Source organism: Triticum aestivum, chromosome 3B, assembly GCF_018294505.1.
Source record: "Triticum aestivum cultivar Chinese Spring chromosome 3B, IWGSC CS RefSeq v2.1, whole genome shotgun sequence".
NCBI classification, from domain to species: domain Eukaryota; kingdom Viridiplantae; phylum Streptophyta; class Magnoliopsida; order Poales; family Poaceae; genus Triticum; species Triticum aestivum.
Window position 1 is genome coordinate 601,493,818 of NC_057801.1, and position 24,491 is coordinate 601,518,308.

Consider the following 24,491-nt stretch of genomic DNA (forward strand, 5'->3'; position numbering starts at 1 on the left):
AAGGCAAGCTTGGCGATTCGGATGTGTAGATATCCTTCTCTGTAACTGACCCTGTGTAACCCTAGCCCCCTCCGGTGTCTATATAAACCGGAGGGTTTAGTCCGTAGGACAAGAACAATCATATCATGGGCTAGCTTCTAGGGTTTAGCCTCTACGATCTCGTGGTAGATCAACTCTTGTAATACTCATATCATCAAGATCAATCAAGCAGGAAGTAGGGTATTACCTCCATCGAGAGGGCCCGAACCTGGGTAAACATTGTGTCCCCCGCCTCCTGTTACCATTAGCCTTAGACGCACAGTTCGGTACCCCCTACCCGAGATCCGCTGGTTTTGACACCAATAGATGCCCCGGTTGGCATCCCATCTTTCTTCTTCAACAAATATCGGTATACCTCAGTTTTTGTTTTGTTCACATGATTTGTGTCCTTTGTGTTTTTATTTTTCTTTAAGAACCATGCTAGTATGAGATAGCCCTTCATTGATTTATAGAATACTCCATGTGCTTCACTTAAATCTTTGAAGTATGATCTTATAGAATTGCTCTTTGTGCTTCACTTAAATCATTTAAGTATGGTTTTATAGAATGCTTCATGTGCTTCACTTATATATTTTGATCTTGGATATTGGTTAGTCTATATTAATTGTAGAATTCTCCATGAACTTCACTTATATATTTTGGAGTATGAATAATACTATCATCTAAAGCAGGTTTGGGAGAGTGTCAACTTTAGGAATTAGTGATCCCACTATTCTGAATGAGAAGAGTTTTGCTTATGTGGAGAGTAGTAAAATTTCTATGCTTATAGATCATGAAAAGAATGCTTTATGTGATGGTTATATTGTTGAATTCATTCATGATGCTACTGAAAATTATTATGAGCGAGGAATATATGCTTGTAGGAGTTGCGATAATATCAAGTCTCCTCTCTATGTGCTTAAAGTTTTGAAGTTATACTTGTTTTGCCTTCCTATGCTAGTTGATTCTTGTTCCTATAAATTATGTGTTCACAAAATCCCTAGGCATAGGAAGTGGGTTATATTCAATTGTGCTAGTCATATTCTTCATGATGCTCTCTTTATGTTTCAATTCTTTTCTTTTATGTGAGCATCATTGAAATCATCATGCCTAGCTAAAAGGCATTAAAGCAAAGCGCTTGTTGGGAGACAACCCAATATTAACCCTTACTGTTTTTGTGTGTTTACATGATTAATCTACTGTAGTAATTATGTTCTATAGCTTTTTGTTTCAATAAAGTGCCATGTAAGACCTTCGGGAAGACATGGGTGAAGTCTTTGCAATCTTGCTGTAAACAATAGAAACTTTGCGCTCACGAGAATAGATGCCATGTTTTACTAGAGAGTGATTTTAGGTTGATTCTTTTTGCATATGATTAATAGACAAATTGCTCACGTCCACCAATTTATTTCATGATTCTTGGAGTAGCAGAAGTATGGTTTCTGTTCAGATCATTACAGACTGTTCTGTTTCTGACAGATTCTGTTTTCATTGCATAGTTTGCTTGTTTTCTAGTTTATATGACTTATATTTCTCAATATAAATTGTATAAATGATATGGTACAGTAGGCATTGTGTGAGAACAATTATGAAACTTGTCTTTTACAGTACCAAGGTGAATGGTTTACTCTTTATCATACTAACCTATCTCACAAAGTTCCGTTAAGTTTTATGTGATTGAAGTTTTCAAACTTTGGGTGAGATATCGATATGAGTGGAATAAGGAGTGGAAAGACCCTAAGCTTGGGGATGAACAAGGCACCTCAAGATAATATTCAAGGAATACTCAAGCGCCTAAGCTTGGGGATGCCCCGGAAGGCATCCCCTCTTTCGTCTTCAAAACTATCGGTATACCTTACTAGGAGCTATATTTTTATTTGTCACATGATATGTGTTTTGCTTGGAGCATATTTTCAATTTTACTTGCTGTTTGAATAAAATCATTGGATCTGAAATCTTGAATAAAAAGAATCCTTCCATGGCTAGTTAATTATTTGACTACTCAGTGTTCTTCACTTATATCTTTTGGAGTTGTTTGTCATTTGCTCACGTGCTTCACGTATATCCTACGAGTAAATGGTTGAATGAATTAAATATCATAAATCTGAATTTATATACGTTTCATATGATTATAACATGGGGAGTAATGACTTCACACATAATAAGTATAGGTAGTAAACTCATTGAAAGTTAGCAAATGCAGAATTGGTCACTTGAACAATTCATGAAAGAATATTGAAGGAGGAGAGATTTCACATATAAATATACTATCTTGGACATCTTTTGTAATTGTGAGCACTCATTAAAATATGACATACTAAAAAGTTGATGTTGGACAAGGAAGACAACTTAATGGGTTATGTTTTACTATATCCGAAACGTTATATTGTCTTGGGTCATCCAACATGTTGGGCTTGCCTTTCCCTCTCATGCTAGCCAAATTCTTTGCACCAAGTAGAAATACTACTTGTGCTTCCAAACATCCCTTAAACCAGTTTTGCCATGAGAGTCCACCATCCCTACCTAAGGATTGAGTAAGATCCTTCAAGTAAGTTGTCATCGGTGCATGCAATAAAAATTGCTCTCTAAATATGTATGATCTATTAGTGCGAAGAAAATAAGCTTTATACGAACTTGTGGTAGGGAAGAAACAAAAGTGACGGACTGCATAATAAAGGTCTTTATCACAAGCGGCAATATAAAGTGACGTTCTTTTGCATTAAGATTTTGTGCATCCAACCATAAAAGCGCATGAAAACCTATGCTTCTCTCTGCGAAGGGCCTATCTTTTACTTTTATCTTCTACCCTCATACAAGAGTCATGGTGATCACCACCTTTCCTTTTTACACTTTTCCTTTGGCAAGCACTTTGTGTTGGAGCGATCCGGATATATATATCCACTTGGATGTAAGTTTTCATAAATTATTATTGTTGACATTACCCTTGAGGTAAAAGGTTGGGAGGTGAAACTATAAGCCCCTATCTTTCTCTGTGTCCGATTAAAACTCTGAGCCCATGAATATCACGTGAGTGTTAGCAATTATGAAAGATTAAATGATAGTTGAGTATGTGGAGTTTGCTAAATCAAAGCTCTGACATAGACCCTTCCTAAAAATAAGATGAATTGCAATTGTTTGATGACTGAGAATATAGTTTGTTAGTTTCAAGAAAGTTTATGATCTATACTTTAACATGTGAATAGCTTGTTACTTGACCATGAAAAGTTTTATGAGATGACCTACTATTATGACATATAATGATGCTAGAAAAGGTGATTGAAATTATCATTGATCAAACTTATGCATTTGCTAGCATTCACACTTCATAAATTATTTCTTTTATCATTTACCTACTCGAGGACGAGCAGGAATTAAGCTTGGGGATGCTGATACGTCTCCAACGTATCTATAATTTATGAAGTATTCATGCCATGTTTACAATAGTTTTATATGATTTTGGTATGATTTGATTAGAACTAACCCGGACTGACGTTGTGTTTAGCAGAACTACCATGGTGGTGTTTTTGTGCATAAATAAAAGTTCTCGGAACACACTGAAAATCAACAGAGATTTTTTCTGGAAAATATGAAAAATACTGGAACAAAAATCTAACAGAGGGGAGTCTCGTGGGACCCACGAGGGTGGGGGCACGCCCAACCCCTAGGGCGCGCCCCCGCCTCGTGGACTCCCCGAGGCCCCCCCTGATGTGAAATCAATGCCAACTCCTCCTATAAATATAGAAACCTTCGGGAAATAATCTAGATCGGAAGTTCCGCCACCGCAAGCCTCTGTAGCCACGAGAAATCAATCTAGGCCCCCTCTAGCACCCTGCCGGAGGGGGCCATCATCACTGAAGGCCATGGGGGAGGATCTCGGAGGGTCCATCGTCGCCATGAAGGCCATGGACCAGAGGGAGAACCTCTCCCCATCCGGGGGGGCCATGGAGGAGGAAGCACAAGGGGGAGAACCTCTCCTCCTCTCTCTTGGTGTCGCCGGAGTGCCATCAGGAGGGGAATCATCACCGCGGTGATCGTCTTCATCAACATCACCATAATCATCATCACCCTCATCTCTTTTATGCGGTCCACTCCCCCGCATCCCGCTGTAATCCCTACTTGAACATGGTGCTTTATGCCACATATTATGATCCAATAATGTGTTGCCATCCTATGATCTTTGGAGTAGATATCCTTTGTCCTTGGGTTGATTGATGATCTAGATTGGTACGAGTTGTATGTTTTATTTTGGTGCTGTCCTATGGTGCCCTGCGTGTCGCGCAAGCGTGAGGGATTCCCGCTGTAGGGTGTTGCAATATGTCCATGGTTTACTTATTGTCTGTGTTGCTTGAGTGACAGAAGCATAAACACAGATAAGTGGGTCACGGCGTATGGGATAAAGGGGACTTGATACTTTAATGCTATGGTTGGGTTTTACCTTAATGATCTTTAGTAGTTGCGGATGCTTGCTAGAGTTCCAATCATAAGTGCATATGATCCAAGAAGAGAAAGTGTATTAGCCTATGCCTCTCCCTCATATGAAATTGCAATGACGACCACCGGTCTTGTTAACAATTGCCTAGGATAATTCCGCACACCGACCCATCATTATTCCACACTCGCTATTTATAATATTTAGTAATATATTCTAACTTTCTGAAAACAGTACCTACTTTTATGTTTTAGCTCTCCGATATCATGCAAAGTTATCCTCTTCATACCCACAACACAGTTTTATTTCTCGTTTCTAGTTAGAAGCAAACGTTCGGTGTACGTAGAGTCGTATCAGTGGCAGATAGGACTTGAGAGAATATTGATCTTGCCTTTAGCTCCTTGTGGGTTCAACACTCCATATTTATCACTTCCACCATTCGGAATTTCTACGATGATTCCCTGCACTTTGGGGTTATCAACCTCCAGTACACTGACGGTCATTCCGGGAAAGATCGGAAGGTTGCCGTCGCCCAATTGTGCATGCGCCATCACGTCCTCGTCTACCACTACTGCCTAGCCACAAGGCCTTGCAAGCATTTCACCAGGTTTTTCAATATCCCCAACTACAAATTCGCTATGGTGGACACCGTCAACGATGTAAAAGCGCTTAAGATTTCGGGCTTGGCCTGCCAAAAGCTTGTCGTCATTTGTGGCCACTACAGGGTCTGGGGAAGCACGAAGGACTCCCTAGTTGAACTTGTCGTGGCCATCATCGACCCCTACTATGAAAACATGAAGGATGGTGCCAAGAAAAATCCTGGAGCCTGGCACGGTGCCTGGGTGCAGAGACTGGATGAAGCTCATCTCATGTTTGCGGCCAAGAACGTGTACACATGCTACGAGATGCACAGGCGGATCGTTGACATGAGGGAATTGTTGGGTTTCGTAGTAATTTCAAAAAAATTCCTACGCACACGCAAGATCATGTGATGCATAGCAACGAGGGGAGAGTATTGTCTACGTACCCAACGCAGACCGACTGCGGAAGCGATGACACGACGTAGAGGAAGTAGTCGTACGTCTTCTCGATCCAACCGATCAAGCACCGAAACTACGGCACCTCCGAGTTCGAGCACACGTTCAGCTCGATGACGATCCCCGGACTCCGATCCAGCAAAGTGTCGGGGAAGAGTTCCGTCAGCACGACGGCGTGGTGACGATCTTGATGAACTACAGCAGCAGGGCTTCGCCTAAACTCCGCTACAGTATTATCGAGGAATATGGTGGCAGGGGGCACCGCACACGGCTAAGGAATCGATCACGTGGATCAACTTGTGTCAACTTGTGTGTCTTTGGGTGCCTCTACCTCAGTATATAAAGGAGCCAAGGGGGGAGAGGGGCGCCGGCCAAGGAGGAGGGCGCAGGAGGAGTCCTACTCCTACCGGGAGTAGGACTCCCCCCCCCCCAATCCTATTCCAACTAGGATTCCCAAGGGGGGAAAGAGGGAGAGGGGTGGCTGGCCACCTCTCCTAGTCCTAATAGGACTAGGGGAAGGGGGGAGGCGCGCAGCCCCCTTGGGCTGCCCCTTTCTCCTTTCCACTAAGGCCCAGGAAGGCCCATATGGCTCCCGGTGGCTTCCGGTAACCTCCCGGTAACCCGGTAAAACCCCGATTTCACCCGGAACACTTCCGATGTCCAAACATAGGCTTCCAATATATCAATCTTTACGTCTCGACCATTTCGAGACTCCTCGTCATGTCCGTGATCACATCCGGGACTCCGAACATCCTTCGGTACATCAAAATGCATAAACTCATAATATAACTATCATCGTAACCTTAAGCGTGCGGACCCTACGGGTTCGAGAACAATGTAGACATGACCGAGACACGTCTCCGGTCAATAACCAATAGCGGGACCTGGATGCCCATATTGGCTCCTACATATTCTACGAAGATCTTTATCGGTCAGACCGCATAACAACATACGTTGTTCCCTTTGTCATCGGTATGTTACTTGCCCGAGATTCGATCGTCGGTATCCAATACCTAGTTCAATCTCGTTACCGGCAAGTCTCTTTACTCGTTCCGTAATACATCATCTCACAACTAACATATTAGTTGTAATGCTTGCAAGGCTTATGTGATGTGTATTACCGAGAGGGCCCAGAGATACCTCTCCGACAATCGGAGTGACAAATCCTAATCTCGAAATACGCCAACCCAACATCGACCATTGGAGACACCTGTAGTACTCCTTTATAATCACCCAGTTACGTTGTGACGTTTGGTAGTACCCAAAGTGTTCCTCCGGTAAACGGGAGTTGCATAATCTCATAGTCATAGGAACATGTATAAGTCATGAAGAAAGCAATAGCAACATACTAAACGATCGGGTGCTAAGCTAATGGAATGGGTCATGTCAATCAGATCATTCTACTAATGATGTGACCTCGTTAATCAAATAACAACTCATTGTTCATGGTTAGGAAACATAACCATCTTTGATTAACGAGCTAGTCAAGTAGAGGCATACTAGTGACACTTTGTTTGTCTATGTATTCACACATGTATTATGTTTCCGGTAAATACAATTCTAGCATGAATAATAAACATTTATCATGATTCTAAGGAAATAAATAATAACTTTATTATTGCCTCTAGGGCATATTTCCTTCAGTCTCCCACTTGCACTAGAGTCAATAATCTAGATTACACTGTAATGATTCTAACACCCATGGAGCCTTGGTGCTGATCATGTTTTGCTCGTGGAAGAGGCTTAGTCAACGGGTCTGCAACATTCAGATCCGTATGTATCTTGCAAATCTCTATGTCTCCCACCTGGACTAGATCCCGGATGGAGTTGAAGCGTCTCTTGATGTGTTTGGTCCTTTTGTGAAATCTAGATTCCTTTGCCAAGGCAATTGCACCAGTATTGTCACAAAAGATTTTCATTGGACCCGATGCACTAGGTATGACACCTAGATCGGATATGAACTCCTTCATCCAGACTCCTTCATTTGCTGCTTCCGAAGCAGCTATGTATTCCGCTTCACATGTAGATCCCGCTACGACGCTTTGTTTAGAACTGCACCAACTGACAGCTCCACCGTTTAATGTAAACACGTATCCGGTTTGCGATTTAGAATCGTCCGGATCAGTGTCAAAGCTTGCATCAACGTAACCTTTTACGATGAGCTCTTTGTCACCTCCATATATGAGAAACATATCCTTAGTCCTTTTCAGGTATTTCAGGATGTTCTTGACCGCTGTTCAGTGATCTAATCCTGGATTACTTTGGTACCTCCCTGCTAAACTTATAGCAAGGCATACATCAGGTCTGGTACACAGCATTGCATACATGATAGATCCTATGGCTGACGCATAGGGAACATCTTTCATATTCTCTCTATCTTCTGCAGTGGTCGGGCATTGAGTCTTACTCAATTTCACACCTTGTAACACAGGCAAGAACCCTTTCTTCGCTTGATCCATTTTGAACTTCTTCAAAATTTTGTCAAGGTATGTGCTTTGTGAAAGTCCAATTAAGCGTTTTGATCTATCTCTATAGATCTTAATGCCTAATATGTAAGCAGCTTCACCGAGGTCTTTCATTGAAAAACTTTTATTCAAGTATCCCTTTATGCTATCCAGAAATTCTATATCATTTCCAATCAGTAATATGTCATCCACATATAATATCAGAAATGCTACAGAGCTCCCACTCACTTTCTTGTAAATACAGGCTTCTCCGAAAGTCTGTATAAAGCCAAATGCTTTGATCACACTATCAAAACGTTTATTCCAACTCCGAGAGGCTTGCACCAGTCCATAAATGGATCGCTGGAGTTTGCACACTTTGTTAGCTTCCTTTGGATCGACAAAACCTTTCGGTTGCATCATATACAACTCTTCTTCCAGAAATCCATTCAGGAATGCAGTTTTGACATCCATCTGCCAAATTTCATAATCATAAAATGCGGCAATCGCTAACATGATTCGGACGGACTTAAGCATCGCTACGGGTGAGAAGGTCTCATCGTAGTCAATCCCTTGAACTTGCCGAAAACCTTTTGCGACAAGTCGAGCTTTGTAGACAGTAACATTACCATCAGCGTCAGTCTTCTTCTTAAAGATCCATTTATTCTCAATTGCTTGCCGATCATCGGGCAAGTCAACCAAAGTCCATACTTTGTTCTCATACATGGATCCCATCTCAGATTTCATGGCTTCAAGCCACTTTGCGGAATCTGGGCTCACCATCGCTTCTTCATAGTTTGTAGGTTCATCATGATCTAGTAGCATGACTTCCAGAACAGGATTACCGTACCATTCTGGCACGGATCTTACTCTGGTTGATCTACGAGGTTCAGTAGTATCTTGATCTGAAGTTTCATGATCATTATCATTGGCTTCCTCACTAACTGGTGTAGGTGTCACTGAAACAGTTTTCTGTGATGAACTACTTTCCAGTAAGGGAGCAGGTACAGTTACCTCGTCAAGTTCTACTTTCCTCCCACTCACTTCTTTCGAGAGAAACTCCTTCTCTAGAAATGATCCATTCTTAGCAACGAATGTCTTGCCTTCGGATCTGTGATAGAAGGTGTACCCAACAGTTTCCTTTGGGTATCCTATGAAGACACATTTCTCCGATTTGGGTTCGAGCTTATCAGGTTGAAGTTTTTTCACATAAGCATCGCAGCCCCAAACTTTAAGAAACGACAACTTTGGTTTCTTGCCAAACCACAGTTCATAAGGCGTCGTCTCAACGGATTTTGATGGTGCCCTATTTAACGTGAATGCGGCCGTCTCTATAGCATAACCCCAAAACGATAGCGGTATATCGGTAAGAGACATCATAGATTGCACCATATCTAGTAAAGTACGATTACGACGTTCGGACACACCATTACGCTGTGGTGTTCCGGGTGGCGTGAGTTGCGAAACTATTCCACAGTTTTTCAAATGTACACCAAACTCGTAACTCAAATATTCTCCTCCACGATCAGATCATAGAAACTTTATTTTCTTGTTACGATGATTTTCAACTTCACTCTGAAATTCTTTGAACTTTCCAAATGTTTCAGACTTATGTTTCATTAAGTAGACATACCCATATCTGCTTAAATCATCTGTGAAGGTGAGAAAATAACGATATCCGCCACGAGCCTCAATATTCATTGGACCACATACATCGGTATGTATGATTTCCAACAAATCTGTTGCTCTCTCCATAGAACCGGAGAACGGTGTTTTAGTCATCTTGCCCATGAGGCACGGTTCGCAAGTACCAAGTGATTCATAATCAAGTGGTTCTAAAAGTCCATCAGCATGGAGTTTCTTCATGTGCTTTATACCGATATGACCTAAACGACAGTGCCACAAATAAGTTGCACTTTCATTATCAACTCTGCATCTTTTGGTTTCAACATTATGAATATGTGTATTACTACTATCGAGATTCAATAAGAATAGACCACTCTTCAAGGGTGCATGACCATAAAAGATATTACTCATATAAATAGAACAACCATTATTCTCTGATTTAAATGAATAACCGTCTTGCATTAAACAAGATTCAGATATAATGTTCATGCTCAACGCTGGCACCAAATAACAATTACTTAGGTCTAATATTAATCCCGAAGGTAGATGTAGAGGTAGCATGCCGACTGCGATCACATCGACTTTGGAACCGTTTCCCACGCGCATCGTCACCTCGTCCTTTGCCAGTGCTCGCTTATTCCGTAGTCCCTGTTTCGAGTTGCAAATATTAGCAACAGAACCAGTATCAAATACCCAGGTGCTACTGAGTTCTAGTAAGGTACACATCAATAACATGTATATCACATATACCTTTGTTCACCTTGCCATCCTTCTTATCCGCCAAATACTTGGGGCAGTTCCGCTTCCAGTGACCAGTCTGCTTGCAGTAGAAGCACTCAGTTTCAGGCTTAGGTCCAGACTTGGGTTTCTTCTCTTGAGCAGCAACTTGCTTGCCGTTCTTCTTGAAGTTCCCCTTCATCTTCCCTTTTCCCTTTTTCTTGAAACTAGTGGTTTTGTTAACCATCAACACTTGATGCTCCTTCTTGATTTCTACCTCCGCAGCTTTCAGCATTGCGAAGAGCTCGGGAATAGTCTTGTTCATCCCTTGCATATTATAGTTCATCACGAAGCTCTTGTAGCTTGGTGGCAGTGATTGGAGAATTCTGTCGATGACGCAATCATCCGGAAGATTAACTCCCAATTGAATCAAGTGATTATTATACCCAGACATTTTGAGTATATGCTCACTGACAGAACTGTTCTCCTCCATCTTGCAGCTATAGAACTTATTGGAGACTTCATATCTCTCAATCCGGGCATTTGCTTGAAATATTAACTTCAACTCCTGGAACATCTCATATGCTCCATGACGTTCAAAACGTCGTTGAAGTCCCGATTCTAAGCCGTAAAGCATGGCACACTGAACTATCGAGTAGTCATCAGCTTTGCTCTGCCAGACGTTCATAACATCTGGCGTTGCTCCAGCAGCAGGCCTGGCACCCAGCGGTGCTTCCAGGACGTAATTCTTCTGTGCAGCAATGAGGATAATCCTCAAGTTACGGACCCAGTCCGTGTAATTGCTACCATCATCTTTCAACTTTGCTTTCTCAAGGAACGCATTAAAATTCAACGGAACAACAGCACGAGCCATCTATCTACAATCAACATAAACAAGCAAGATACTATCAGGTACTAAGTTCATGATAAATTTAAGTTCAATTAATCATATTACTTAAGAACTCCCACTTAGATAGACATCCCTCTAATCTTCTAAGTGATTACGTGATCCAAATCAACTAAACCATGACCGATCATCACGTGAGATGGAGTAGTTTTCAATGGTGAACATCGTTTATGTTGATCATATCTACTATATGATTCACGCTCGACCTTTCGGTCTCCGTGTTCCGAGGCCATATCTGCATATGCTAGGCTCGTCAAGTTTAACCTGAGTATTCTGCGTGTGCAAAAACTGGCTTGCACCCGTTGTAGATGGACGTAGAGCTTATCACACCCGATCATCACGTGGTGTCTGGGCACGACGAACTTTGGCAACGGTGCATACTCAGGGAGAACACTTCTTGATAATTTAGTGAGAGATCATCTTATAATGCTACCGTCAATCAAAGCAAGATAAGATGCATAAAAAGATAAACATCACATGCAATCAATATAAGTGATATGATATGGCCATCATCATCTCGTGCTTGTGATCTCCATCTCCGAAGCACCGTCATGATCACCATCGTCACCGGCGCGACACCTTGATCTCCATCGTAGCATCGTTGTCGTCTCGCCAATCTTATGCTTTCACGACTATCACTACCGTTTAGCAATAAAGTAAAGCATTACATCGCGATTGCATTGCATACAATAAAGCGACAACCATATGGCTCCTGCCAGTTGCCGATAACTTGGTTACAAAACATGATCATCTCATACAATAAAATTCAGCATCATGCCTTGACCATATCACATCACAACATGCCCTGCAAAAACAAGTTAGACGTCCTCTACTTTGTTGTTGCATGTTTTTACGTGGCTGCTACGGGCTTAAGTAAGAACCAATCTCACCTATGCATCAAAACCACAACGATAGTTTGTCAAATAGACTCTGTTTTAACCTTCGCAAGGACCGGGCGTAGCCATACTTGGTTCAACTGAAGTTGGAGAGACAGTCGCCCGCAAGCCATCTCTGTGCAAAGCACGTCGAGGGAACCGGTCTCGCGTAAGCGTACGCGTAAGGTTGGTCTGGGTCGTCTCGTCCAACAATACCGCCGAACCAAAATATGACATGCTGGTAGGCAGTATGACTTGTATCGTCCACAACTCACTTGTGTTCTACTCGTGCAGATAACATCAACATCAATAACCTAGGCTCGGATGCCACTGTTGGGTTTCGTAGTAATTTCAAAAAAATTCCTACGCACACGCAAGATCATGTGATGCATAGCAACGAGGGGAGAGTATTGTCTACATACCCAACACAGACCGACTGCGGAAGCGATGACACGACGTAGAGGAAGTAGTCGTACGTCTTCTCGATCCAACCGATCAAGCACCGAAACTACGGCACCTCCGAGTTCGAGCACACGTTCAGCTCGATGACGATCCCCAGACTCCGATCCAGCAAAGTGTCGGGGAAGAGTTCCGTCAGCACGACGGCGTGGTAACGATCTTGATGAACTACAGCAGCAGGGCTTCGCCTAAACTCCGCTACAGTATTATCGAGGAATATGGTGGCAGGGGGCACCGCACACGGCTAAGGAATCGATCACGTGGATCAACTTGTGTCAACTTGTGTGTCTTTGGGTGCCTCTACCTCAGTATATAAAGGAGCCAAGGGGGGAGAGGGGCGCCGGCCAAGGAGGAGGGCGCAGGAGGAGTCCTACTCCTACCGGGAGTAGGACTCCCCCCCCCCAATCCTATTCCAACTAGGATTCCCAAGGGGGGAAAGAGGGAGAGGGGTGGCCGGCCACCTCTCCTAGTCCTAATAGGACTAGGGGAAGGGGGGAGGCGCGCAGCCCCCTTGGGCTGCCCCTTTCTCCTTTCCACTAAGGCCCATGAAGGCCCATATGGCTCCCGGGGGGTTCCGGTAACCTCCCGGTAACCCGGTAAAATCCCGATTTCACCCGGAACACTTCCGATGTCCAAACATAGGCTTCCAATATATCAATCTTTACGTCTCGACCATTTCGAGACTCCTCGTCATGTCCGTGATCACATCCGGGACTCCGAACAACCTTCGGTACATCAAAATGCATAAACTCATAATATAACTGTCATCGTAACCTTAAGCGTGCGGACCCTACGGGTTCGAGAACAATGTAGACATGACCGAGACACGTCTCCGGTCAATAACCAATAGCGGGACCTGGATGCCCATATTGGCTCCTACATATTCTACGAAGATCTTTATCGGTCAGACCGCATAACAACATACGTTGTTCCCTTTGTCATCGGTATGTTACTTGCCCGAGATTCGATCGTCGGTATCCAATACCTAGTTCAATCTCGTTACCGGCAAGTCTCTTTACTCGTTCCGTAATACATCATCTCACAACTAACATATTAGTTGTAATGCTTGCAAGGCTTATGTGATGTGTATTACCGAGAGGGCCCAGAGATACCTCTCCGACAATCGGAGTGACAAATCCTAATCTCGAAATACGCCAACCCAACATCGACCATTGGAGACACCTGTAGTACTCCTTTATAATCACCCAGTTACGTTGTGACGTTTGGTAGTACCCAAAGTGTTCCTCCGGTAAACGGGAGTTGCATAATCTCATAGTCATAGGAACATGTATAAGTCATGAAGAAAGCAATAGCAACATACTAAACGATCGGGTGCTAAGCTAATGGAATGGGTCATGTCAATCAGATCATTCTACTAATGATGTGACCTCGTTAATCAAATAACAACTCATTGTTCATGGTTAGGAAACATAACCATCTTTGATTAACGAGCTAGTCAAGTAGAGGCATACTAGTGACACTTTGTTTGTCTATGTATTCACACATGTATTATATTTCCGGTAAATACAATTCTAGCATGAATAATAAACATTTATCATGATTATAAGGAAATAAATAATAACTTTATTATTGCCTCTAGGGCATATTTCCTTCAGGAATGCCTTATTCTTGTAATCAGCGAGGGATCGAGTCACCGGCAAAGCACCGGCGGCAGCGTCACAAGAAGAAGTAGATGATAATCAGATATGATCGTTTATCATAGTTAATTATGCATGTAATTGTTTACTTTGGTGTGTGAAAATGTCATGTGTATACTAGTCACTTATGTAATCTTGGCTCATCGCATCGCACACGGACTAAACTAGGGAACCCGTCGGTGATGATTTTATCAATCGTTGAAAATTGTATACCAGCAAGTGTTTGCTCATAACACACACGGCTTGTTAGCAGAAATCATCTGTGTCGTTATCGGTCTTCCCATACATTTCTAAATACTGACATGTTTGCCGCGTATCACACACATGTTGTTATGTTAAACCGTTTCTGTTGTTTTGCCTCATCGCAAAGAGTTCATCTGAGTGAATTGTATGTCGTGTATCGCACACACCTTGATTTGGCTGACCGTTTCTGTTATGTTGGTTAATCTTAAATAGTTCATCTGAGTGAACTATATGCCATATATCGCACATACCTTGATCTAACTGGTCGTTTGTGTTATGTTGGCTAATCACAAAAAGTTCATCCAAGTGAATTATATATCGTATATCGCACACACCTTGGTCTGACTGACCATTTCTGTTGTTATGCTCATCGCAAACAGTTTGTATGGATCAATTGTATGCCCCGCATCGCACACGCAACTCTAATCTGAATCGTGCTTGATGTCTCCGCCATCGTAAACAGTTTGCATTATTGCGGACGATTTTATTACGACACTATTTACGGTTAATGCATCGCACACATTTTTATATAAGGGTCTCCGATTGTAGTGCCGCGTTAGCAACATCTTGCAATAGTGCTTCCAAAAATAAAGAAATACCAAAAAATAAGAGATGCTGAGGTGCTCACAAAGAATTGGAGGTCAGTTCACTATCGTGGTCTGCCCACTTCTCCATCGCCGTTACCTGCAGGCGTCACCATCATCGTCGCAAAAACCCTATAGATAAATGACAGCGACATGTGGGGTATAGATGTATGTCAACAAGAGGAGGTCTAGAAGTGTACGACAACACCGGGTGACGCTGGAAATGGCCGGAATCGACTGACCACTGCCGGTGACAAAACAAAATGACTGAGAGAGGCGACAAGAAAGGGGATTAAGAGAGAGAGGGGGGGGGGCGTGGCCACCTATTTCTTGATTTGACAACATTGGGCTGGGCCGGACCTCTGACGCCATGTTGGGTTAGGCCCAAAAATAAATTCAAAAATACAAAATGATAAAAGATTGAAAGTAATAAAAGATTCAACATAATAAAAGACTCAAAGTAATTAACATTTAAAATAATAACTACAGCATTATAAAAAGACACAAAATAACAAAAGACTCTAAAAAGACAAAACACATAAAAAATACGGAAGATAATAAAAGACTAAAAGTAACAAAAAATTTCAAAATAATAAAAACTCAGAATAACAAAAGACTCAAAATAATAAATGACTCAAAATAAATACTAATGGTTATGGCGTGGCAGTTTTCAATCAACGTAGAAATAATATAATTTGAGTCTGAAATAGTGTTGGCTTGATTGGAAATGGCGTGCCACCAACTCAAAATTATAAAAGAAAAATCAAGGTAACTACAATAGCTACAATATTATAAAAATGTCACAAATAATATAGTGGTGGCGTAGCAACATATATCACGCCGCATGAAAACTTAATAGTCTTGGCGTTCCTTGTTATGCCACATCACTTGTATATGATGCATGTTATTTGTGAGCTGCGTTCGGCTTTTCCTGAATAGGAGGGGATGGTGCAGTATAGTAGAGATAAGTATTTCCCTCAGTTAAGAACGAAGGTTGTCAATCCAATAGGAGAACCACGCAACACCTTGTTAGTAGTATCTGCACACAAAATAACAAATACTTGCACCCAACGCGAACAAAGGGTTATCAATCTCTTGACGATTACTTGCAAGATTAAATTTTGTAGTGATAGATAAATAAATAGATAGATAAAAATACAAAATAAAATAAATAAAGGAAAACTGGCAAGAAGGTATTTTTGGATTTTTAATATATGATAAAAGTAGATCCGGTGGATATAGTTTTCACTGGAGACTTCACTCTTAAAAATAGCATACGGGTGGGTAAACAAATTACTGTTGGGCAATTGATAAAAAGCAAATAATTATGACGATATCCAAGGCAATGATCATGTATATAGGCATCACGTCCGAGACAATAGACCGACTCCTACGTGCATCTTCTACTATTACTCCATACATCGACCGCTATCCAGCATGCATCTAGAGTATTAAATTCATAAAGAACGGAGTAACGTCTTAAGCAAGATGACATGATGTAGACAAAGTAAACGCATGCATGAATAAACCTAATATTTTTATCCTTAATGGCAACGATATAAATACGTGTCATTTCCCATTCTATCACTTGGATTGATCATCGTAAGATCGAACCCATCACAAAGCACCTCTCCCATTACAAGAAAAAAATCAATCTAGTTGGCCAAACCAAATCAATAAATCGGAGAGAAATACAAAGCTATAATAATCATGCATAAAAGAGTTCAGAGAAGACTCAAATAATATTCATGGACAATATAATCATAAACTCATAATTCATCGGATCCGAACAAACACACCGCAAAAAGTGATTACATCGAATAGAACTCCAAGAACATCGAGGAGAACATTGTATTGAAAATCAAAGAGAAAGAGATGAAGTCATCTAGCTACTAGCTATGAACCCGTAGGCCTGTGCTAAACTATTCACACATCATCGAAAGGGCGGCAAGATTGATGTAGAGCCCTTCCATGATTGATTTCCCCTCCAACGGAGGCCTTCAAATGGGATCTCACGAGAATAGGAACTTGTGCCGCGGAAAAAGTACTTTGGGTGGCTCTCGTATGTCAGGGAATATTTGAGAGTTTATAGAGGCGGAATTAGGTTAAGAGGTGCCACGAGGGGCCCACAAGCCTGAAGTTTTCTCTCCGATTGGATTATGTTTGATATTGATTTCCTGAGAAGCCAAAAGCAAGCAAAAAACAACAACTGGCCTGGGCACTAGGTTAATAAGTTCGTCCCAAAAAATGATATATAATTGCATATAAAAACATCCAAGGTTGATACTATAATATATAGTATAGAACAATCAAAAATTATGGATACGTTGGAGACGTATCAGCGCATTGCACCAACTATGGGTCCCACATATAACTAGCGTTCGTCAATTTCCCAACATCGCCACTGCGGTTTTAGAAATGCCGTACCAAATATCCAACCCCACCACTATTTCGAAAACAGAGTGGTGCGTTGATTGAAACTGGCGCACCACACTAGCCATTTTCCTACTTGTGAGTGGCTAGGGTACATGATAGTTGAAAGTCATTTTGCGCTGTTGCCTTAGGTCCCTGTACATCAGAGACCATCCATTTTTTCTGAGTTTGGTAAGAATGTATGGCCCACCTAGATGTATAACACTAGTATTTTTCTTATATCTTTCTTTTTAGTCTAATCAATGTTAGTTTGATGGCCCTAAAGTACACCTTTTGTCAGAGAACCTACGCATGCAGGTCTCTCCACTCACTCTATCCATAGAACAAATTCATAGACTTTATTTTCTCTTACACAATTTAAATCAACCATATCTTTTAAACTATAGACTTGTATTTCAAACTTTTTATATATTTGGACTCCTGGCGTCAAGAACTTCAGAACTAAACCAATTTTGAATATATTTCAAACACATTTAAATTTCGACATTTCACATCTCATAAGTGAAATAAACCCATTTCATTAGGAAAAAACTGAAACAAACCTATTTCACTAGAAATACGTGAAAATAACATTTTTCATAGGAAACTATTTAACCCAAATATGAAACTGAAATGTCAACTTGTGAAGCTAATTATTTGGAAATGTGTGATATTTTATTTCAGAAGAGTAAAATATGTTATTTTTAAAATGTGCAACTGAAATAGATATTATTTTTCTGAAACAAGCCAGTGAAACGTGAAAAAAATGCACCTTCTGGAAGTGAAAAAAAATGTTAAACTAAAATCTCGACTTGTGAAAATGAAAATTTTGAAATGTGGTTTACTTCAAAAGAGTGAAATGTGATTTTCAATAAAATTGAAATAGATGTGATTTTCATCAAACAAACTAGTGAAAAGGGAAATGTAGGTTCTGAAAATGAAAAACAATATGAACTGAAATATCAACTTGTGAAACTGGTTTATTTTTCTTGAAATGTGTGATAGTTTGTTTTAAAAATGTGAACTAATGTTTAGAAAAATGTGCAATTGAAATATATGTGTTATTTGTGAAACAAGGTCGTGGAAAGTGAAATGTAGGTTCTAAAGGTGAAAAATAATATGAAACCGAAATGTCAACTTGTGAAATCTGTTATTTCGAAATGTGGAGTGGTTTATTTTAAAATAGTGAAATATGTTCTCTAAAAATGTTCAATTGAAATATATATGATTTTTCTGATACATGCATGCTACCACCAAGCATGAAATCGACTGTACCATCTGACATGCACAGAGTGTATTGCGGTGTATCTCATCTGAAAAATGATTCACGTGTTATACACTATTCTAACGCACGAATCTTGAGCATTCAATGAATGACCCGGGATCTGCCGCTCTCAGCCGGTAAGGCGCAATTTTCCATTTTGCACGGCATATATAGGGATTGAAAGAAACAAGAGAGGAAAGCGAATTAAGAAGAAAAGGACGACACGAAGAGATAACGTGGCCCATGGTGGACCGTAAGGAATCGTTTGCCATAGTTCCGGCCGGCCGAATCACTCACACGCAACAGCTCGGCTCAGCTCACAAGTCACAACACACACGCGACCAAGTGAGTGGCTATGGCGACGGGAATGCCAGAGTGCTCCCCGGCCTTGGTGCTGGCTGCCGGCCTCGCAGTGCTAGCCATCTGCTGGTACCTTGCCGCCTTTGTTGTCGGCCGCGGCGCCGCTGGAGCGCAGCGGTACCCGCCTGTGGCCGGAACGGTGTTCCACCAGGTATACCACCTCCGGCGGCTGCACGACTACTACACGGACCTGTTCCGCGAGCACGCGACCTTCCGACTGCTCGCGCCGGGACGGAGGCAGATTTACACCTCCGACACGGCGGTGGTCGAGCACATCCTCAGGACCAACTTCGCCAACTACGGCAAGGTACGCGATGCAAGGTAGTACAGTAACTAATTTGGATGAAGAGAGTGATCAATACCTCAGGATATCCGCTGACATACATATATGCGTGTGATGTTTCTGAACGAACACAACCAAAGGGCGCGTCTAACTACGACAAGACGAGCGATCTCTTCGGAGACGGCATCTTCACGGCGGACGGCGACAAGTGGAGGCAGCACAGGAAGATCGCCAGCTACGACTTCTCCACGAGGGCCCTCCGGGACTTCAGCGGCGGCGTCTTCAACAGGGACGCCGCCAAGCTCGCGCACATCGTCTCCGGCAACGCGGCCGCGAAGCAACCCGTGGACTTTCAGGTCAACCTGAACCTGCCTCTGGTTAATTCCTTCCAGGACCATCCCGCGAAGCCGATACGTGTATATTTGACTGGTTTCTTGGATCAGGACTTGCTGATGAAAGCGACGATGGACTCCATCTTCACCATCGCCGTCGGCGTGGACCTCGACACGCTGTCGGGGTCGGACGAGGGGAGCCGCTTCGCCGCGGCGCTAGACGACGCCAGCGAGTTCACCCTGCTCCGTTTCGTCAATGCGTTCTGGAAGGTGTCGAGATTCCTCAACGTCGGCGCCGAGGCGGCGCTCAGGCGCAGGATCGAGGTCGTCGACGAGTTCATGTACAAGCGCATCCGTGGCAGGGCGGACGAGATATCGGACGGCGGCAAGGCACACGACACTGCTAATATGTTACGCTTGAAACTGAAGCTCAGGTTCTTCTTGACGTTGATGACTTGACAGGTGGCGAAGGATGACCTGCTGTCGAGATTCATACAGGCAACCACCGGCGACGCCGGAGAGGTGGACTACAAGCACCTGAGAGACATGATACTGAACATTATCATGGCCGGCAAGGACACGACCGCCGGAGCGCTTGCCTGGTTCCCGTACATGATGTGCAAGCACCCGGAGGTCCAGGAGAAGATAAGCGAGGAGGCTGCCGTCGCCGGCCAGGCCACGTCGTCCATCGACGACTTCTCCAGGAGCCTCAACGACGAGGCGCTCAACAAGATGCACTACCTGCACGCCGCCTTGACGGAGACGCTTCGGCTGTACCCTTCGCTCCCGCTGGTGAGTCCATCCATCTACCACGAATCGACACACTCTAAACTTGTTGGGATTCCATGGAAGATTACAACTGCAGATTTTATTTTATTTTTGAAAAGAAGGCAAAAGATTTACCGTTCATTAACTAAGTACTTGGAAGAAAATTGTAGTTAATTAATACTTCTATTTTGGGATGGAGGGAGTGAAAAATAGTCTTGCTAAATCTTAGTCGACTGGGACTTGGTTATGCCTTAATCGATGCTATACTCGTAAGATCTTACATTGAGGTCCATATAAAAGTTTCTTTTTTTTTCTTTCTTACATGTTATGTCGTTGTTAATGAGACAAGTTTCAGTTGACTGAGACCTAGTCACGCCCAACGAAAAATCCATCCAGAATGTGCCCAAAGTTGATACCCGTAAAGGCAAAGAGTGTTAGAGCATCTCCAGCCGCGCCCCAACAGGCCCCTCCAGGCCACTTTTTCAGCGCCGGCGCCAAAAAAACGGCCCAGTCGCGCCCGCAGGACGACAAAAAGCGCCGGTTCGGCCCTTTTTTCCGCCCGGCGGCCGCAGGCCGAACCCGGCGCGCTGGGGGCGCTTGGGGGCTCCGGCGCAAGGGAAAAGCGCGGCTGGCCCACGCCGTCAGGTGAAAAGTCAAGGTTTTCTTCCCCGACCGCCTCCCACCCCCTGCGCTCTCGGCCGCAAGTAGGTATATCCCGGCTCCGTCCCCGCGCCGCCCCGCCGCTCTTCACCGGTAGATAGTCATTCCCCGCCGGAAAAAAAGCATAGGTTCGCCGCGACAGCCCCTCCGGCACCAGCTGGGCGTTTCCGGCCGCCCTTTCCGACCGCGGAGGGGCAGTTTAGCGGCGGGTGCATGCCCACCGCGCGCAAGGTGTTCGGCGATTTGCCTGCCTCGGCGATGGACTCGGATGACGAGGAAGTGCTCGCCACACTGCTGGAGGAGGAAGCCGAGGCCGACGTCCAGGAAGAAGAGCATCTCATGGTGCTCGCCGCCCTCGCCCAGCTGCTGGCGAGCAATGAAAAGTCGCGGCGAGGTGGCTCGGCGCCGGGGCGGGTGAAAGCAAAGAACCGGCATCGTCTCGAAGGCTACTGCATTCTCTACTCCGACTACTTCGCCGATGCTCCACTTCACGGCGACAGAACATTTCGGCGCCGTTATCGGATGAACAGAAAGCTTTTCCTCAGGATTGTGAATTCCATCCGAGAGTTCGACAACTACTTCAAATGCAAGATGGATTGCACCGGCAAACTTGGATTCACCTCCATCCAGAAATGCACGACAGCGATGAGGATGCTTGCATACGGAGCTCCCGGTGACTCACAGGACGACTATGGGTGCATGGCCGAGTCCACCAGCATAGAGTGTTTTTACAAGTTCTTTCGGGCAGTGATGGCAGTGTTTGGACCGCAATACTTGAGAACACCCAATGCGAAAGACACTGCTCGGATCCTAGCACAGAATGCAGCAAGAGGATTTCCTGGGATGCTTGGAAGCATCGACTGCATGCATTGAAAATGGAAGAATTGCCCATTTGCTTGGCAAGGGATTTACAAAGGCGCCAAAGGCGGTTGCAGTGTGGTACTTGAGGCGGTGGCCACACAGGACCTCTGGATTTGGCACTCCTTCTTTGGTATGCCAGGAACTCACAATGACATCAACGTGCTGCAGTGCTCTCCTGTCTTTGCCAAGCTTGTTGAAGGTCATTCTCCTCCGATGAACTTCGAGATCAATTGGCGGCGCTACAACAAGGGGTACTATCTAGCTAATGGCATCTATCCGAGATGGTCGACATTTGTCAAAACCATCAAAAACCTTGTGCCTGGAGGCAAGAATGCCTGGTTTGCAAAGATTCAGGAGGCTTGCAGGAAGGATATCGAGCGGGCATTTGGTGTGCTCCAATCTCGATTTGCTGTTGTCCGGTGCCCCGCTCATACCTGGTCGAAAGATCAAATGTGGGAGATCATGACCTGTTGTGTCATCTTGCACAACATGATCATTGAGAGCGAGCAGGAAGAGCCAGTGTTTGACACTGAACCATACCACCGGCAGGGTCCTCTTGCCCAAGTTGATCACCAGCTACCGGCAACCTGGACTGCCTATCTCAGTATGCGTCAGGAGATCCGAGACCCACAGGTGCATCATCAACTGCAACAAGATCTGATAGAGCACCTATGGAGGCTCAAGGGCGACACCGAGCGCGACGTGTGATGAAATATGAGTTTTTATTTGTTGAACTATATAATTTGTATTGAACTATTTGTTGTTGTACTATTTTGTTGAAGTACTTAAAATTTCTGTGATGAAATATGGGATAAAAAATTATTTATGTTGATAATTGAACGCCGAGCCACGGCGAACCACGCCGAATATGGGCCTATTCTCGTCCATATGGGCCTTTTTCGCCGAAATGGGGCTTCAAAAGTGAACCAAAATCGACGACTAGGGACGACGACTGGGCGTAAAACCGTCCCCAACGCCGAAAGAATCGTCGGCTCGCCCCCAGGGGGCGATTTTTATGCGCCCTGGGGGCCGAACGGCTGGAGATGCTCTTAGACCTCAGCCACCAATGCAAGCAAATCTCACAGGACACTGAGCAGACCATGACCAGCTCGTGGACTAAACCGAGGGTGGGCAGAGTAAAACTCAGTCCAGATGGCTCTTACCTTCAAAACAAAGGGGTGCAGGCATGATTCTCAGGGATTCTCAAGGCTCAATAATTCTTAGTTCATGCAGACATCTATTCACATGCGCTGATGCGTTAGAAGCAGAGCTATTAGCTATAAAAGAGGGAATTTCATTAGCACTACAATGGATTTACTTACCCATTGATGTCGAATCTGATTGTTCGGAGGCTATCTCGATGATCAAGGAAGGAGTTGGCAACAAAAAAAAAAGCATGCGTTCATCATCAAGGACATCATTGATAGTATGGAGGAAAGAGATTCTTGCATTAGTCACACTCGTCGAAACTGTAATAATGCTAGTCACTTCATGTCTACTTTTGCTAGTTTGCTGTGCCGAACTGTGGTTTGGCTAGGCTTTGGCCCAGAAGAGGTCGTGAAAATTATTAGACGAGATTATAAGACCGAACTTTGAGTAATACGAGAACTTTTTCGCAAAACAAAATACCAGGTTAAAACCATCACAATTTGCTGAGCTGCACAACTGCATATTTCTTCTGTCTTTTTGTGCTTCAGGATAACAAGGAGTGCTTTTCCGACGACGTTTTGCCCAATGGCTTCAGCGTCGGCAAGGGAGACATCGTGTTCTACGCACCCTACGCCATGGGCCGGATGGAGCGGCTGTGGGGCGATGACGCCATTGTCTTCCGGCCCGAAAGATGGCTCGACGAGCGCGGTGTGTTCCTGCCGGAGAGCCCTTTCAAGTTCACAGCTTTCCAGGCTGGTCCAAGGATCTGCTTGGGAAAGGAATTCGCGTACAGGCAGATGAAGATCTTCGCGGCCGTGCTGCTCCGCTTCTTCGTGCTCGCGTTGCATGACAAGGATGCCAGCGTCAACTACAGGACCATGATCACGCTCTACATCGACCAGGGTCTCCATCTTACGGCTACGGCGAGAGTCATCGTGTAGCCACCTTTGTACTCAAGATACGCATATGTACGCGATTGAATGTCTCTTTTTTCTAGAATCTCGTGATTGAATGTCTCAAGTATTGAACCTTAGCCCGGACATGGAAGTGGATCCGTATGAACATATATTTTGTGAACTACCTTGTTTTTACATTCGGATGACACGTATGAGCAGCTTCTTTAAAAAATCAAACCCCTTTTAAAATAGAATTTTCTCGTATACAGGAGTACTTTTAAATATGACATAAATATTTAAGAAATGTTCATGTCATTTGAAAAATATTCATAATAATGTAAAATATGTTCTCATAATTTTTATAAACTGTTCACAAAACAAAATTGTACATGACATTTAAAAATGTCCAGGCATTAACAAATATGTTCATGAAATTTTAGGAAATGTTCACGAAATATTAAGATTCTTCATGCAGTTTTAAAAAATGTCTATGTCACTTTAGAAAAAAA

At 43.5% G+C, this 24,491-nt stretch overlaps 1 protein-coding gene across 1 annotated transcript; it reads left to right on the plus strand.

The window, feature by feature from the left end:
- The first annotated feature begins 18,944 nt into the window (after positions 1–18,944).
- LOC123071202 (cytochrome P450 704C1) lies at positions 18,945–24,163 on the plus strand. The gene is made up of 5 exons (XM_044494715.1): positions 18,945–19,340; positions 19,457–19,672; positions 19,760–20,038; positions 20,111–20,440; positions 23,635–24,163. Exons 1-5 carry the CDS (start codon positions 19,029–19,031, stop codon positions 24,025–24,027), a joined length of 1,530 nt encoding a protein of 509 aa, XP_044350650.1. The 5' UTR covers positions 18,945–19,028; the 3' UTR covers positions 24,028–24,163.
- The last annotated feature ends 328 nt before the right edge of the window (positions 24,164–24,491 follow it).